At 42.3% G+C, this 18,384-nt stretch overlaps 1 protein-coding gene across 1 annotated transcript; it reads right to left on the reverse strand.

Annotated features, from left to right (window-relative positions):
* Positions 1–7,909: 7,909 nt before the first annotated feature.
* SRP9 (signal recognition particle 9) lies at positions 7,910–15,236 on the reverse strand. Its single transcript, XM_027911421.1, has 3 exons — positions 15,107–15,236; positions 12,252–12,320; positions 7,910–10,449 (listed from the first exon to the last, which is right to left on the reverse strand). Exons 1-3 carry the CDS (start codon positions 15,176–15,178, stop codon positions 10,330–10,332), a joined length of 261 nt encoding a protein of 86 aa, XP_027767222.1. The 5' UTR covers positions 15,179–15,236; the 3' UTR covers positions 7,910–10,329.
* Positions 15,237–18,384: the final 3,148 nt, after the last annotated feature.

The raw sequence follows: 18,384 nt of genomic DNA on the forward strand, positions 1-18,384 counted from the left end.
CTAAATTTAAAAAGTAATCTGCTTTAAAGCAACGATTTGCCTAAACTGTTCTGCAAGTAAGGATTGTCCTTTTTTGTTGTTTTCTTTTTGCACACTAAATTGCTGGGTGAGTTCTGCCCCTTCTGGGGCATCTATCTCCACAAGCAGCTCCATACTACTTTTCTCAAGACACCAAAAGCATTAGTAGTAATTCATCTTTCTTCTGTAGGACTACAAAGATTTCACAAAGGTACAAATAAGACTATGTTGAATTTCACAGTAAATATAACTTTTACAGGATGACAGATAAAAATGCAACTCTATTATGTGCCACTGTCATAACATTTTATTACAACTACCATATAGATACTTGTTATGGTTTAACTCCAGCTGGCAACCAAGCACCATGCAGCCACTCACTTCCCCACCAGCAGAATCAGGGAGAGAATCAGAAGAGTAGAAGTCAGAAAACTCATGGGTTGAAATAAAGACACTTTAAGGGGTAAAGCAAAAGCTGCACACAAAAGAAAAGCAAAACAAAGAATTAGTTAACTGCTTCCCATAGGCAGGCAGGTGTTCAGTCCTCTCCAGGGAAACAGGGCTCTGTCACACGTAACAGTTACTGGGGAAAATAGTAATTCCAAACACCCCATTCTTCCTTCTTCTTCCCTCAGCTTTATGTGCTGAGCATGATGCCATTTAGTGTGGAATATCCCTTTGGTCAGTGGGGATCAGCTGGCCTGGCTGTGTCCCCTCCAAACTCCTTGTGCATTCCCAGCCTCCTCGCTGGTAAGATGGTGTGAGCAGCAGAAAATGCCTTGATGCCGTGCAAACACTGCTCAACAGTAACAAAAACATCTCTATATTATCAACACGGTTTTCAGCACAAATCCAAAGCATAGCTCCATACTAGCTATTGTGAAGAAAACTACCACAGCCAAAACCAGAACAATATTCTATTGGACTATTTTAACTAATGAAAAATTGCATTTCTTCTGTCCCCTATTTTTTCTAAAGATGCCAATTCCAACCTCCCAGTAACTCCAGCCTCTGCAGGTTGCTGAAGAGGTAGTGTCATATTTTATCCAGGCTGTCCCATGTTCTGAAAACAGGTGTATTCAGTTATCCAGGAAGTCCCTATTACCTCTGATGGCCTTACAGTTCTTCCTTTTTTGAAGTGGACAGGGTAAATCAAAGTACCTAAAGTCCATACTGTGCAGATATCCCTCTGACATGTTTTCCTGTGGGTGTCCACCCCTGTAAATTGCCATTTCACTTAATATTATTTCTCTGTGCTTTAACAGGACTGAATACTTAGAGAGATGGTTTAGTGGTGGGCTTGGCAGTGCTAGGTTAATGCCTGGACTTGATAATCTTGGAGGTCTTTTCCAACCTAAAAAATTCTATGATTCCCTATAGCAGTAGCAGCAGTAAGGAGCAATGAGCAAATTAGGTATCTCAAACACAGAGAGAACAGAGAAAGATTATACGAGGTTTAGTTCTTTACGTGCATTCCTCCAACTGGAACTGGTTGGGCTGCTTATTGTGAAAATTGTGCAACTCCCACAGCCTATCAGAGGGAAACACAGAGATGCAAATGCCACTAAAGCCAAAGTGACAAACCACATCCTGGGGGGCATCAGGCAAAGCATCACCAGCCAGTTGAGGGAGGTGATTGTCCCACTCTGCTCTGCTCTGCACTGGTGTGGCCTCACCTTGAATACTGTGTGCAGTTTTGGGCACAACAGTGTAAGAAGGATGTAAAACTAAGAGTGTATCCAGAGCAGGGTGACCACCCTGGTGAAAGCCCTCGGGGAAGACTTAGTAGGAGTAACTGAGCTCATGAGGTTTGTTCAGCTTGGGGAAGAAAAGTCTGAGGGATGACCTCATTACAACCTAACACCTCCCTCACGGGGAACAGTGGAGAGGGAGGTGCTGATCTCCTGACTCTGCTGATCAGTAATAGGACACAAGGAAATGGAATGAAGCTGCATCATAAGTTCAGATTGGACATTAGGAAAAGATTCTTCACAGAGTAGTCAACCACTGAACAAGCTCCTAGAGAAGTGGCCATGGCACCCAGTCTATCAGAGTTCAAGGACCATCTGGACAATGCTCTCAGTCATACGTTTTAGTTTTAGGTAGTCCTGGGAGGAGCAGGGAGTTGGACTCGATGATCCTTATGGGTTCCTTCCAACTTGAGATATTCTGTTATTGTAAATAAGAGAAATGGAGAACACTAGCAACTCCACAGTCTGGCATTCCTCAAAGTTATTTTTGCTTCAGAGCCGAGCTGAGGTAGAGCAACAATACACAGCATTATATCCACCTTTAGCACAGCTGGAGTTTGTTACAGAAATTAGGGGGAGGATGTGGCCATGATAGAACCTTAGGGGACTGCTGGTGTGAGGGGAACTGCAGGGATTTCAAACAGAGATTCATATAAGCACAGAGAAACCGACAACAACAGATGTGGTCAGAGAACAGGTTTTATCTCTAAAATCATCCTTTATATTGTAAGAGAGATATCAATAAGAAATTATTATGGAGAATTGCTGATATGTAATCATTACAAGTTGTAGACTGGTGGGCAGTCATCAGCCAAATAAAATAATGCCAAGTATAGTATGCAATTTGCATTACAGGAAAGTAAATGAATGGCTACAACCTAGGTAGATACTCCAACACAAAGTGTGACCTGAAGGACCTTTTCATTCACTGAAGTCCAAGTTTTACTTGTTTATATCCAGAAAAACTATTTTCTCATACTATTATTGGATAAGGAAGGTGGTCATCCAGTTTACTATTCACGTTTCTGTGACACCTACACACATGCTCTTCACAAGACAATGCTGAATCTCCCTCTACTGAAGATCAGCTTTGAGAATGACATCTATTAGAACCCACATGTAGACGATGGTAAATGTGATAAGTGAAGGCACCGGTTTTTATTCCAAGCAAATTAAAATAAAAAGGGGGTACTAATAAAAGAACTATTTCTGTATATTTACTAACTTCTAGGTGTACCGTGGAGTCTGTAAGGTGAGGGGTCCTGTCTGGATCTAACACCAGGGAATCTTTTGCGGCCGGGAACAGGGAACAAATTATAAATAAAATTGTATTTCTCTGTACCATGTGGATACAGAGAGAGGCCCTCCATCCCTTGCAATGTGGGGATGATGCAAGACCCCCCTGTACGAGCCCAGGGGAGATACTCGACAACCAGCCAGGGGGTAACACCCACCTCCAAAGCAGGAAAGTTGCCTTTTAAGGCAACAAAGGGACAATGAATGAATATTCAACAACTGATATCGAAAGAGTACAAAAAGCCCGGTTTTCAAACAAGGTGTGTGTGTCTCGGGCGGGGCACTTGCCCCCCAGACCACCCAGCGCTGTTTGCTTTATTATCGCTTGTTTAATAAATTTATCAATTTTAATTGGAATTGAGTTGTCTAAATTCTTAAACTAACTTATAACAGTAAAGATGCAACTGAATAACAAACTCTTCTCCTAAGCCAACTAAAAAGTCACTATGATGAACTGTATAGAGGAAAATAAGAGGAACATGAAAAATCTAAAGAATAAGTTTAAAACATATGAAAACAAAGAAAGTACTGAGGAATCAGAAAAGAAGGAAGCTTAATACAGAAGTCAAAAGAATGAGGAAAGAAAACACTCTCCTCTGTGAAATCAGAATAGTCTGTTCTCACCACCACTGAAATCCCATCCAGGAGGTGTTTCAGTATTTGTGTTTCAAGGATTGGCCACCTGGATGTATTCTGGAGGCATCTTAAGAATTTATTGGTTTGGAGCAGCTACAGCTCACTGAACCATTACTACTGGAATCATTTAAGCCTTTAAATATGCTGATCCCTTCTTAAAGCCCTGCTCCAACATCGGCACTTTAAGAATGTTAAGAATTAAAACTCAGTTTGATAAATGCATGATATAATTTTAACCTTGTATCATATGTTCAGCTCTGGCTACTCTGTTTGAGAGACTACCAGAGTGTTAGAGGCTTTTAGGAAGAATAAAATCGACAATCTTTGGTTCCATGCTTTCTGTATCATCCATACAAACTAGAACAATACAGAAACAAATTCAGATATATCTAGTTTTTAGGTAAATATTGTATAGCATGAACATTACAGGGTACGTAATGGGACAGACAGGAGGTTTTTACAAGTGAGGGAAACTCTGAAGTGCAAGTTATGTAGGCTGTGGTTCCATGGCTGCCTAAGCCAATCTAGCTGCTGGTTCTTTCACTCCCATCATTCTCCTCACCCCTCTTGGGAGCTCTCAACATTCACTCCCTGCAGCACTCAGTTGACCTTTTGTGAAACCATCTCAGCACACTAGCCAGGCAGAATACCAAACCAGCAGCTCCCCAGAACACGGAGGAGTTTTCTGATGCACTGGTAAATCAAAATGGTTCAGCTGAGGCTTTGAGTAACACTGGAATCCATGCAAGGGGTAACAGGGATCAGGAGCCAGCTGTTACACTGACCAAGGCCGGTGTCGACTCCCAGTCTGCACATTTATTAGATGATCAGCATCTGTGGTGGTTGTGAAGCTATTTGCAAAGCAGCTGTTTGCTCTGCTAAAAATTATGGTTGGTTATTTGCACGTTTTTACTCACGTGTTACCTGGGTCTGCTGTGTGACCAAGCACAGAAGGTTTGCCTCTGGGCACAAACGAACAATCCCTGATGGAACTTGTTTATTTCTTTGGCTACTGCCCTCAGCTATATGGTAGCACTGCCACAGAAAATGCGTTTTAAAAATAAATAACATCTAACTGCCAATCACTCATTGAAAAGGTCAGTTTGCCTCCTGACCCCAAATTTAAAAACTATCTGTAAAGTTAATTTAAACTAAGACACCGAATTTCACACGGGCATGTCTGAGGCATTAGTTCACCCTCCTGCCTGCTGACTCCTTAACGGAGCAGATGCCTTTGGAAAGTAACACCTTTTAAGCCACACACCCTTTGCCAGAGCTCATTTGTCAGCGCCCCGAGGCAAGCCTTTCATCTTTCAGCCACATAATGATAGCAGAACTGCATTAGAGGTGGCTGTATTTACATGCATGAGCAATCCGGTTAAAATGCATATTTCTGCTAGCCAAAGTGAGCAGCAAACTCTCCTTTGCTCACTACCATCCAGCGCAGCCATTCAGTAGGTGTGCACAAAACTCAAACCCCTCTCCCCAAAACCAGTCATTGAAATCTTGCTGTAAACACTTGCCTATACCCAGGAAGGTTGTGCTCAGTAAAAGCAGAACAATGCAGACAAGTCCTTTTATGAACACATACCACTTCTTCTAGACAAAAAATGAACCCAGCAGGCAAACACAGCTTCAAAGGAAATAAAAAGATCAATCTGTCCTGGACCTCTTGGTATGCCTGATATTTTGAAGTTCCAAAAGAAATTAGTAAGACTTACCACAAAAAAAAAAAGAGAGAGAGAGAGAAAAGAATGTGAGCACAAAAATCAAAACATGCTAAAAAAGCAAAATACCATAGAAGCTGGTCTTGATTTAAATAGAAAACACTTTCAAAAATACCAACATATTGTGCAGTTTAGGAGAATCGCTATACTCTTAGTTTTATAACACCGATATTTGCAACACATAGAAACTGTCTGAGGAGTAATAATGGGTCAAGTACACTGGTTCTTGCTAGAAGATTGGGCATTTCCACATAAGAGCACTCAGAGATGGCACTCAGGACTTACGATCCTTTTAGAAAATGGCAGAGAGTAATTGTGATCCCATTACAGGACTCTGAGAACACACCTCTATAACTAACTTTGGCACAGTGCAAGCAAATAAGGACTTACCCTCACCAGAAACAAAGACTGTGTTCAACAACATGGGCCTGTACTTGCATGAAGGCAGTTAACTCTGCTACCATGGTATGACCATGCTTTTATCTGTTCAGTTCCCACACACTTCAGTTTCACATGGTCCAAGATAAGCCCAGATTTCTCCCCGGAGCATTTAGTCTGGTACAACAGTTACAGGACACGCACACAGGTTTGCATGGTAAGCAGGGGCTAACAAACTACCATGCTATGCATTCTGCTGAGTAACTAATCTGCTTCTAAAATACTGTGGCATCATTCTTATCCCCAAAATAATATTTCTGTAGACTAAAAAGCCCACATCTGCCTCCAGTCTGCAGTGATTCAAATTAAACACTTCAGCCCAGCATCATGGTGGGGATGTTCATCTGGAAGCCAGTCTGAAGAGTCTACTTAGTCAAAAGATCTACTTGCCAAAGCAGTAAGAGATGCAAGGCATGTCCTCCCCAGCAACAAGACAATTCAACTGCTGCTTGTACTTAAACACCAATCCTTGAACTCTCAAAGCCTTCCTAAAAGATAGTATCTTTATAAACAAACAGCTGAGTCATGCAGCATCCACCTTTAAAGGAGTATCGACATTTCAGAATAGACACCCCCATGCCTTGAAAAGCAAATCACTCTTAAGCAAAAAACTACATATAGTATATATACTAATACATAGACTAGTTTCTTTAAAAAAAAAAAAATTAAGAACTTTTAAGAAAGTCATCTATCAAAAGGACTCCTTAGATTTGTTTGATCAAAATTGCTTTGTTTCAGTCAATTATAAGTTACGTCAACTCAGAGCACTGTATAAAGAAAAAGAGTTTTCAGCTAAGCTCCTCCTCCTCCCTAAGAACACATGCTAACACAGACTCCTGAAAGAAACTGGACTTGTGCATAATCTGCACTCTAGGGTAAGTTTACAGAAAAAAAATCCCAGCTATTTGCTATGGTGGAGTGAGATCTGATCCACTTCAGATCTCAAACTTCATTTCAAAGGTGGTTACAGTGTAATTTCCATGTTATTGTCTTCCCCCAAGCCAGAAGAGAAACAAGCACAGGTGTACTAGGGGTAACTGTGTTACCATTCTTCATCCTTCAGGTGATTGAAGTGAGGGGATTCCTTCTGCCTATAGCAGGAAGGCAGACACACTTTTCACACGACTTAATCTTTTAAGATCATCCTACGGGAATAAGTGATCATCCAAGTCCTACTGACCTAATCTGGCAGAAGCCAAGGTTTCTCCACATTGAATATTACCCACTTTTATACTGCGGGAAGGAACTTAGTGAGATGAAATATAATTATTTTGACAGGTTAAAACATTTTTAAGAGCACCTGCTTGGCTTCAGTTCCATTTCCCATTTTGACAGACTCCTAAAAGTGTTAAGTCAGGACTTTACTGGAAAGGTCTCTTTCATAAGGCTCTCAGACAAAAGATCTGTGGCCAAATTCTCACTTCTACAAATAATTTTTAAATCTTCCTGTAATCCAGAATACATTTCCACAATGGACTGCATACAGAGAAGCTCAGGGTTCAAAACCCTAAAATGGAAAACAGAAGTGGTGTAGTTGCACATAAGAGAGAGCTCAGACACGAAGTCAGCTTAAGCGCTGTGCACAAAGGAAGAATTGAAATCAAAATGCTCAGAAAATCCAGGAAATGAGAACAACAGAGAAATAGAATAAATTCCATGGGTAAACTAACCCAATTCCTTTGCACAATAACAATGCCGGTATTTTTTATTAAACTATCCTCACAAAACAGAACAATTGCTGAAGATAACTAACATGTGGCAACAAAACAAGCCATAGCAGAGGAAAGTGTCCCATTTTTTTAACAACATTCTGCTTCTGCCAAGGTTACCTGTCTGCAACTGCACAGGTTGCCCATCAGCTCCAACACTGCCTGTTTGCAGCCTGGAATTGGCACCAGCTCCTGGCTGCTGATCAGAAGCATTCACTGACATGCTGCGCTGCCCAACGCAGGCATTCCAGCAACCCCTTTGGAGCAGCAGCCACAATAAACTCATTTTTTTCTTCACATACCAGGGGATACTTTCAAGTAGTTGGCAACGTGATGGACAAACTCACTGAGTGTTTATTAGGACAGCGATCTGTGTACGAAACCACAAGCATACTTGTAACAACAATTTAAGCATGAAAAGACAGAGCTTGGAGTTTGGAGCTTTCCCACCGCCCCATGAACACAGTACTGAAGTTGCTGAAAATTCCAGGACAAAGTAAAGAACCACCCTGTCTGTTTCTAAAGAAGTTTCTAAAACATTTATTTTTTTTTTTAAGTAGCAGCTTTATCACATTTTCCTATGTATTCTGATGGCACAGAACCACCCTAGTTTTTCTGTCAGTATATGAAGAACAAGCTTAACAACACATACTCTTACAAAAGTAGCATTAATATTTCCTTATGGTTATATGGAAATAATTTCTGAATTTAGAAAACTAGAAATATACTTCTTTGCCTGTTTTGCTTGACAACTGCTACTCCAACAGATAGTATTGTAATTGCCCCCTCTCTGAAACCTGCTTAAGTATAAAGCTTAAGCCTTTCAGCCACTTGGTACACCAAGTCTGTCCACAGTCTCGTCTCTATTGGATACTCCATGCAGAAGCAACCACGGAAGGCTTCCTGTACCTCAGCTCACACATTTCCCTGCCAAACCAATTTCCAGAACACATCCAGAAGTTACATTAAAATAGATGCACCCTTTTCATCTGCCAATTTAACAGCTCCGCTTTTGTGACTCTGTGCAGCAACCACTCCTACTGCAGAACAGTGCTTTAGACAAAACTAGTTTAACTACTTCATATACTACATTGAAAATGTTAAGAAAGTAAATTGGACCATCAAGGAAAAAAGTCAAAATTACAGTATCTTAATAAAAGTTTAACAGTGAACAAAGTCCAGCCTTCTCTCTGGATTTATTTGCATTTCAAAAGCCAATACAAAAATGTTACATACATACCAGTCACTCCTGCAGACTAGAACTTGAGTAGTCACCGGGAATATAGCACTGCAGTGTTTTCCAACAATGTGCAACATTTTCTGTTCAGCTAAAAGGGTACTCTAATGCAATATTCCAGCCTGGGTTTTTTTCCAAGCCTTTGGCAAGTGTGGAAACTCCACATGGAGTACTACTTCTGAGTAGCTCCATTATTTTTATGTAAGTGCCAGCAGGTAGCTATTTAAGCATTGGTTTTTTATATATAAACATCCCTATATGTATGGCTGTGCTTTACTTTCACGGCTTGGTTTAAGCCAAGACATTAGTTCTGAAAAAGACTAGTTATACCAATAGCATCATTACATGAAAACGTTCATCTGGTCTTAAGCAGGCAAGCTCTAGTCAAAGCAAATATCAATTTCAGCTACTGGGTTCTGAAGCAAAAAGCCTTTGCAAGAGACAATTAAGGCTTCCACCACCCTACCAGAGGTAAGTATGAGAAACAAGTCTAAGCCACAGGAGCACTGGTCTATTTTTGACAGTGGTATTTAAGTATTTATTAAGCTGGTTTTCATCCATTTATTCAGCTGGCTGACATCCATCTGCCACATGCAACATTTGAAAATGCGGTTAACAAGCTGCTAAACTAATGAATTTGGAGAGCATTTGGTTGGATTTTTTTCTATTAACATAATAGGCAAGAGCTTCTGGAATTTATCTTGCTGATATACTTTAATCCTGCCTGAAGGAAGGATGGGAAAAGGTACCCTTGCTAGTACAAAACAGTTCAAGTATATTAAAAAGCCACTGACTAATTTTTAGTAACAGTATTTGCATAAGCAGAAAAAAACCCCTCCCAGTTTCTCATCCATCTCTAGCAAAATTCAAGTGAAGCTCTACTTTAATTTTTAAAATACAGAAGTTTAATTATTTAGCCAATATAACAGTTCTATAAACTGTATCATGGATAATGTTGCACAGTTTATGATGAAGAGCAATACTGAAATCTAAAACATTGCTAGTGACAGTGGTAATATAAACTGGCAATTTCATCATTTCAGTTCGGAAAACATCTGTTCCTCTAAATCCCACCGACTCATATAATTTATTAGATCCAGCCATCATGCTACAGTATTAGGTTAATAAAGCTTTTCACTGTAAGAATATACCAGCATAAGGTATGAACACAATGAAATCTATAAGAAATTTTATAGTATCTTTACAGAGATATCCTTGTGGCCCATCAAATTGATACTAACATATTGTAGATTTAAAATATTTACTTGTCTTCTTCGCATACCTAATGTGTAAGAATAGCTGCTTGTTTGATACCCAAAAATAAATATAAGCTTTCAACTGAAAGCATTTATTTTCCAAGTTTTCCAAAGCGGAGTCCGAGGGGCAAAAACGCTGCAGACACGTCATCGGTCCACTTCAGTACATAAAAGCATCTCCTGTCCCAGTATTTGTTCAAATCCAAGAGATATTTTCTTCCAGTGAAATATGACCAGAGCACTCATTTTATTTTCAGCAATTCAGTCTGTTTCCATGGCAGCACTGCGGGATTCCTTGGCCACCATGAGCCGCATGAGCTGACTGTGGAATTTCTCGATCTTCTTTACATCTTGTGCCTGGTCTGTTCTATACAGCAAACACTGCAAGAGAAAGTTGCTGAGTATCAGATTTCACTTGAACTGTTTTATCTTGTTTATAGTTGCAACACATTTGTGCTTGGAACACACAAAACAAGGAGAGTACTTAAATGTTCATTTGTGGCATGTTGTTACCATGAGGCAGCACCAACACATCCACCCTGTTTCAAAACACACACATTATCTATGTTTATATTTCAGTTTCTCCTAAACATTCATGCCTTCCATTTTGAAAACAGGGAAGTTCATAATTTATACTAATTTCTTCTCGTTCAAAAAAGCTGTTAAAGATTGGGGTTTAAAGCTGTCTAAATGGAGAGCCAGATTTTAAAACTGAAGTTACTTTCCTATTCTCTGTATTCTGAAAGCAAGTTCATTTTGCCTTTCACAGTCCTTAATGTTACACTGCCAGGGACACAAAATCAGATAGTATTTCCCACTGAAAGGGATCTTTTTCTAAGGCAGCCTATATAAGGAGTAGCATCTGATTAGGACAAAAAGAAACTCCTTCACGTGACAAGCCTTTAATAGCAAGGAACAAGGGTAATACGCCAGTGACTTATCACAGAAAGACTGTGTTAGTTCGTTTTTTGCTTGGAGACTAAGCAATTCCTTACACATGTACAGCATGAGTATGACTGCCCAGGCTGATGCACCAAAAAACCAAAAACACCCAGAATGCTCCATTCTACAGCAACTTTTGTCAACATTAAATTCCTATTTTAATTCAGAGGAAGACAGAAGAAACCAGTCTATTTTTCCTTCAGCTATATTAGTTCTACAGATTGAGCATCAAAAAAACTTCCTTTACTACCTTTAGAAAAATACCCACAACAAAAAAAAACAAAACAAAACAAAACAACACACCCCCCCAAAAAAACCCAACAACAAAAAACCCCACAAAACCACCACAAAAAAAATTCCAAAAAACCACCAACAACGAACCAAAAAAACCAAAACCAATCCCATTTCTCCCAGCCTGGTGTAACATCTGTGACTGGAAGTAGGTAAGGCAGCCTACACTCCAGAAGAGTTCACATTTGTGAATCACCTGACCCCAACTTCCCCCATGGAAGATGTCAACAAAATTGGCCTTCATTTTCCCCTGTTATCAGCACCCCACACTTCACATCTCTCCCATGTTAAGTCCTATTATTCTATCAGGAAGTGCCATTACTGGAGTTTCACATCCCTCCCAGGCACTTGAAATACCAATGCCAGACTACTTTTCAAGGGAAGAAGAAATCTGATTTTTTCCAAGTCTGAAGAGAAGGGCAGAATACTGCTGCTCATCCTGGACTGCAGAAAAACAACTCCCCAGCTATAACACCACTGTTGGTCAGTCTCACAATCACAAAGAAGCAGCTGAACCTGTGGTTGGAAGCTGTCACCACTCTAAGCAAATAAGGACCACACTCACACAAGTAAACATATGTTTGAAAATGCTCCTGAATTGCTCCAGCAGAAGCTACCAATGTTGTTCCACGAAGCAACTTCAGATGGAGTGAGTCCAAGATTTCTGTAGTGCTTGTTTTCTTTGATTTGACAGAATCCTACAATAATTCTGTTGAAATCCCATAAAGAACACTGAAGTGTTAGAACTTTTCCTGGACTGCACAAGAGTTGAACCACAGGTTAGTGTCAATCACAGACACAGGGAATTAGGGAAGGCTGAGCAAAAGGTTTTAGAAAATTGTCAGGCACTCGCAAGGCAGTGGCTAAGAGCTCCCAAGTTCACTGACAGCAAAATGCAAGTCTGTGAGAGCACAAACAAGCCCTGAAAGGGGAATGTACTCTGTACTTACAGCTACGTCATCTGTTACTTTGATGCAGAGGTTCCCATCACAATGTCGATATTTCAGAACAACCCGTACCTGAAATGACAAACATTTCAAGAATTAGCACCTAGAGCTAACAATTTTCAGAACATATTGAAGGAACTCTGCCCACATTCAGACTACCTTTTATTATAATTACATACAACTTTATGTTTTTACCACCTCTGAGGTGGCCCTCAGCTCTGGTGGCCACTAACCCTACAGCCAGGGTGGTGTGGAGGTTGAGCCATCACATTTCGCTTCCTAAAGCGTTAAACTGGTTTTACAGCAGCATCAGCAAGGTTAACATTGGGCACATTCAAAAGCACAGCCAAAACAGCAATGGCAGTTGCAGAGACCTCAGTGACAGGCAGGACAAACTGTGAGAGCCATTCGATACACGACACCCCCTCGCCATAAACTGCACTTCAGAAAAACTAACTTCAAGCTTGTGCTTATAAGCTTGAAACACTAAAAAAAAAAAAAAAAAAAAAAAAAAAAAAAAAAAAAAAGTAGCTCTTCACGAAGACCTGAAGGGGATTAACTGAATGAGGTAAGCTCAACATCACTTTTCTATGGTACCTGAACTGTTACCACAGTTCTTCCTGCATCCACCTGCCCTGAGCCCACACCTATCCAGTCCTTCTGGCCCCTCAAATCATCAAAGTTCCCAAAGCCACAGTGATAAAAATCCACACCCTCAGAAACTGACGGACCATTAAATGGTTCCTCCTGAGCACAGAACCAGCCACAGAGATATTGTATCTATTGTTTCTAGCCTCAGCTAACACCAGTCACTAGGAACAAAGCAAGGTGGCCTTTGAGAACATTCTGAACTCACACTACAAACAGGACTTTGCAGTATGAAGTGACTCGTGCTAATAGTCAACCATCTCCTTCACTACAAAACATATTTTGAAATCCTGCTCCAGGATGGATGTCATCACAGATGTAACCCTTTTTGTTTATCTTCTGACCACAGCACACATCCCTGTTGTGCAGGCCCTGAAGCACAGGAGAGGTTGCCACAAGCGGCAGGCACCGAATCGATACATTGAGAACTTGCCCTCCCCAAAGGCGAGACCACTCACTGCCTGGGTGGAGAACACACACCCACCTCCCCCAGTTCTTCCTTCAGTTTCCCAGCAAGCCCAATTACACACAAAAGCTCCTCAGGCTAATCATCTGCCAAATTAGGAGAGTACTTGTGTTATGACTCTGGGGCCTGTACAAACTCCTTTGTAAATAGATGAGTTTATTGCCATGGATGAGAAGAGATTTCCTTTAAGAAAAGGGGAAGAGCAACTCTTGGCTGCAGAGACATCCCTCCTCTTTCACTTAACTGAATGATAAAGAGCGTAAGAAGGCAAAACCGGGCAATTATATTATCACAGATGGGTGGCAATTGCATATGGTGTCTCTCTGCTAATTAAAAGGCAGATGTTCATCTGCTTTAAATAATCAGATGTTAATTTAATCTTCTGAAGGTTACTCCACGTCGCCTATTTTTGGTGAAGGAAACTAGGCCTTTTCGACTGAAGTTCTCTCAGGTGTGAATTCCACATTACATTTTTGTGCCCCTTTTTAGCTGAATTACAATGCCTTTTCTAAAGACTGAGGCTACTTTTAATATTTACATAAACGGTACACCAGAAAAAGTCACTGAAAACAAGAAGCAGTCATTTATACCAAGAAGTTAAATCCTTGAGCAATTCCTCTTTGGGGAGCAAAAACCTTCCAATCTGAAATGTCACTGCAGGTAACAACGCAATGTAAGAGCTAATGAAAGCTTTTTTTAACTTTTTCAGGAAGACAAATTCAAACGAATTGGAAGGAACTGGAAGACCATTCAAAATGGTCCTAAATGTGAACTCATAAAATAAACCAATTCTCGATACACTCTTCATTCAGCAGAACTGAGCTGAGCCTCGGCTTCTATCACACAGGTACACTACGAATAAGCACAATGGCTCTGAAGTTGGGCTCTCAAGGTTCATCCCAGTTGCTGACACCACCACCCAAAACACGTTTTTGGGGTGATAAACGAGAACTTCCCCGAGCTTTGTAGAAAAAGACAGTCAGGTGCAACACCAGCAAGCAGCCCATCCCTGGAGCTGCTTCTCCCCCCGAACTCAGCACTGGTGAGGCCAAACCTTGAGTGCTGTGTTCAGTTCTGGGTCCCTCAGTTCAGGACGGACATTGATATGATGAAGTGACTCCAGAGGAGGGAAACACAGCTGGTGAAGGGTCTGGAGCATAAGTCTTAGGAGGCACAGCTAAGAGAATAGGGGGGGTGTTCAGCCTGAAGAAGGCTAAGGAGTGACCTTATCGCTCTCTACAAATGCCTGGAAAGAAGTTGTAGCCAGGTGGGGGGCAGTCTCTTCTCCCAGGCAACCAGACAGGACGAGAGGACGTAGCCTCGAGATACACCAGGGGAGGCTCAGGTTGGGCATCACGAGGAATTTCTTCACAGAAAGGGTGATTAGACGTTGGAATGGGCTACCCAGGGGGATGGTGGAGTCAGCGCCCCTGGATGTATTTAAGGAAAGACTAGACGTGGCACTGAGTGCCATGGTCTGGTTGACGTGGTGGTGTGTTGGGCCATAAGTTGTACTCGATGATCTCAGAGATCTTTTCCAACCTAACTAATTCTGTGATTTTATGTTTCTTGCCTCCCCCGTGCCTTCACCAGCGCTGCACCACAGACACCCCCCCACACACACACACACAGCACGACACCGCCTGCCGCCCCCGCCGAGCTGCGCGCAGCCGGGGGCCGCCTACGAAGCGCCGCTCCCGCGGTCGGGACGCGCATCCTACCCTCGCGGCCCGGGCTGTCCCACCTTCATGGGGTCGGCGAGGTAGAGCTTCTCGGCGGCGCGGGTGAACTCCTCCCAGGCCTGGAAGTGCGGCATGGCCGAGCCCGCTCCGCCACCGCGGCCGCGCCAAGATGGCGCCGGGGGCGGGCTGGGAGAGCGGCCGCGTGAGATGGCGCCTCCCATTGGCCCGCGGGAAAGCACCGCCCAATCGCGGCGCTCGTGACTCGGCGCAGGTCGCCACAGCGCCCCCTGGAGGCGCGGCGGCATGGCGGCAGCGAGAGGGCTGCGGGCCCGGGGACCCGGGTTCGAGCGCCGTCACCGGTGGAGCGACTGCCTGGCCACCCGCGGATGGACCTGCGGGACTCAGCCAGGCCGGGAGTGGGCTCTGTCCGCCTCAGCCTTACACCCTTAGCCCACGTGGTTGGCGAGAACGCGGGTGGGCCGGCGTGCAGACTGGAGGTACCAGCAGGAGGGACCCTGGGTCGTGTGCCTGAGGTGCTGTGGGAGCTCGGCTGGCATCCGCAACTAAATCAATTCCCAGGCTTTCCCAGGCTGGATAGTCCTTTCTGAGGCTGGAGGCTGGCCTCGTATGGAACAAAAAGGGTATTTAGGAGGCCTCGCAGGTTTCCCTGGCCCTGGCTGAGGGGTGCTCAGGGATTGCTCTGGAACTAAAGTTGCTGGTTTGGGAAAGAGGCTGAACGGCATAAAATGAAATCATGAAAAAAGATCTTGGGGAGTCCTGCTTTTCAACTGTGTATGTGTGTGTGTAAAGCATTTGCATAAAACTGACTCAAATTCATTTCGAAAGTAAAATGAGGGAGAGGGAAAAAAAATCCAAGATTTCTCCCGTTACATTTTAAAGTTCCATTTCCTGAAATGATTTTTGTGCCTTTATAGCACAAAGCTTGTAGCCAGCCACAGAGCTGGGCTCTGATGGTGTCACACAGCTTGTGTAACTGCTGCGGTGACAATAAGCACATACAACTTTCAGTCTCTGTTCTCTGTTTCATGGGGAACGCACTGAGAACCCAAAAGCTCCCGATAATGACTCACAACTTCAAATTAGTTTTGCTGAACGACTCAAACCTCAACAGTGTGGCCAAACAAATAAACCGGAGGGATTCGGGTAGATCTGCATGTGAGGGGACAAATCATGCAGGCCGTTGCAATCTCCACTAGCAACATGGGTAAATACTATAGCTGCAGGTTTTTTTGACCACAAAAGGCACAATAGGCCCAAGGGAGAATGAAGAAATGTGGCACAGAAATAAAAGGGTGGATGGGAGGTAAGGGGAGAAAAACTAGAATGAATTTCCCTGAGTCAGTAAAGCAGAAAATAATTGTTACTGTGAGGATCAACTCTGAAAGTCTGCAGCGATTAGGCTGCCAAACTTCATAAATTGCAGCTTGTGGGTGTTATGTGGCCTAAACAATTCTGTTAAAGGGCTTTGCACCAATGAGTGGAGGTTACGAAGAGTGGAAAGATTTAAGAATTTGTTTGGTTTGTTTTTCTTTCCAGGCCGGCTCACAAGGTTTAGATACTTGCGTGTCTGAGAACTCAGCTGCAGAAATATGAGAGTTCTCTTTCAGAGATGCTGATAATCAACAGATCTCTTTAAGGTAATAGATGTATTGACAGAGCCTAAAGCAATCACCCCAAACACCGGAAACACTGGAGGGAGTGTTTCTTCACTACATTAGGTTTTGGGTAGCTATTTATAACAACAGAGTGGGAATTGTGTTTAGTAGTGTTTTACAAACATGTAGGGGATGCAAATATGTTAAAATGAAAAATATGGGGAGCACAACCCTGTAACAGGCATAACCTCTTACAGAACCATTGTTCACCAAATTTGGATCTAGGTTTTCCAGTGGGACTCAGATACTCTGTCTGAAATAAGAGTTCCTGTTTTGGGCTGTCCAGTCATAAGCCCTTTAGAATTGCTTTTCAGAGGATTTTGGGTTTTACTTAAACATTCAGGATCTTTTATGTGTTGATACAGAGCTGTCTTAGGAGCTTGCCAGTGTCCAGTCATTAGCCTTGTAATTCACCATGTCTGCAGTTGAGCTAATGCAAGAGAGCAAGATTAAAAAATTAATCCATTTTGGCATTTCTTTTTCCTTAACCTAGATTATTTCTGTGATCCATTTTAGGATGCAGCTTCTAAAACTGCTTTATGTGCACAACTTTGGAGGTGACAAACTGCAGCAGCCAGGGCAAAGAACAGAGAGAGGGATTTTGTAATTGGCCTTGCCTCTGAGGAAAATGTGATGTGTCACTATGACAGTTATATACAGCCTAATACACAGTTCTGCATAGCCAGTTCCTGGCTGCAGATCTTAAGGATTTCATCTTCCCTGGCACTACCACCACCACCTATGGCCTCACGTTGTGCTGCCACAGCTGTTTGTAACTGCACTGGTGATCAAACCGATGCTGGGTTGAAAAGCAGCACCATTTTTAGTAACACATTTTTTTAACTGAGATCAGTTCGTTTTTCCAGTTTACTGTGTGGCCTTACATACTGTTGTGCTGACACAGCTATTGAAAATGTACCTTTTTTGGTGGCAAGACAGGATATGGGAATTCCTACTGTTTTTGCTGGCTTACCACCAAAAAAGAGGGACTGGATGTGAAACCACCCCTACTCCCGGTTATCCTGAAAGCAAGGCCAGCTGCTGAAATCTCGGCAATTAAGTAGAGAAGCTATTTCTGAGCCTCAGGGAGTGTCTCATATCTGTAGTTAGTGTGCTGCTTTGCTCTGTTGTTCTCCTCTCACCTGGAGAACAGAACATTTTCTTGACATGTTTGGAAAGTAAGTTAGACCTCTGCAGTTATTCAGCTGTAAGTTGTATTTGATGTATATCCAAAACTGTATTTTTCAAGTGAGCTCCAGTGAATGCAGTAATAGTAGAAATCTTTCAATGGGCTTTTTGTTTAGTGAAATAAAATGAACAGTTGTTTATCACTGTGTGGAGTGTTTGGTGTGCAGCCAATAATAATTTAGTAGTTACTAAGAATTCTGCTAAAACATACATACTTATCTCGCTTTCTTTTCTTGAGTTTCTACTTTCTGCCATGCAAGAAATCATTCCAACGGTCTTAACGGCCATTCCATCACTTGCAAGTGAAATCTGGAATGCTGCGAAACCTCATTTACCCTTTCCTCAGTCTTTCATTATATGTCCTTGCTGTATTCCCTAGACCACCTTAGATAATGTCTTTTTTTGCTTGGATTTAAAGCTGTAAAAAGCTATGAAGCAATAATGTAAGTACTTGTGTGATGAAGGTTTTTCATGTG

The sequence above is a fragment of the Empidonax traillii genome, unplaced genomic scaffold (genome assembly GCF_003031625.1).
Source record: "Empidonax traillii isolate 1590-97213 ecotype Southwest subspecies unplaced genomic scaffold, ASM303162v1 scaffold31:size1920502, whole genome shotgun sequence".
NCBI classification, from domain to species: Eukaryota; Metazoa; Chordata; class Aves; order Passeriformes; family Tyrannidae; genus Empidonax; species Empidonax traillii.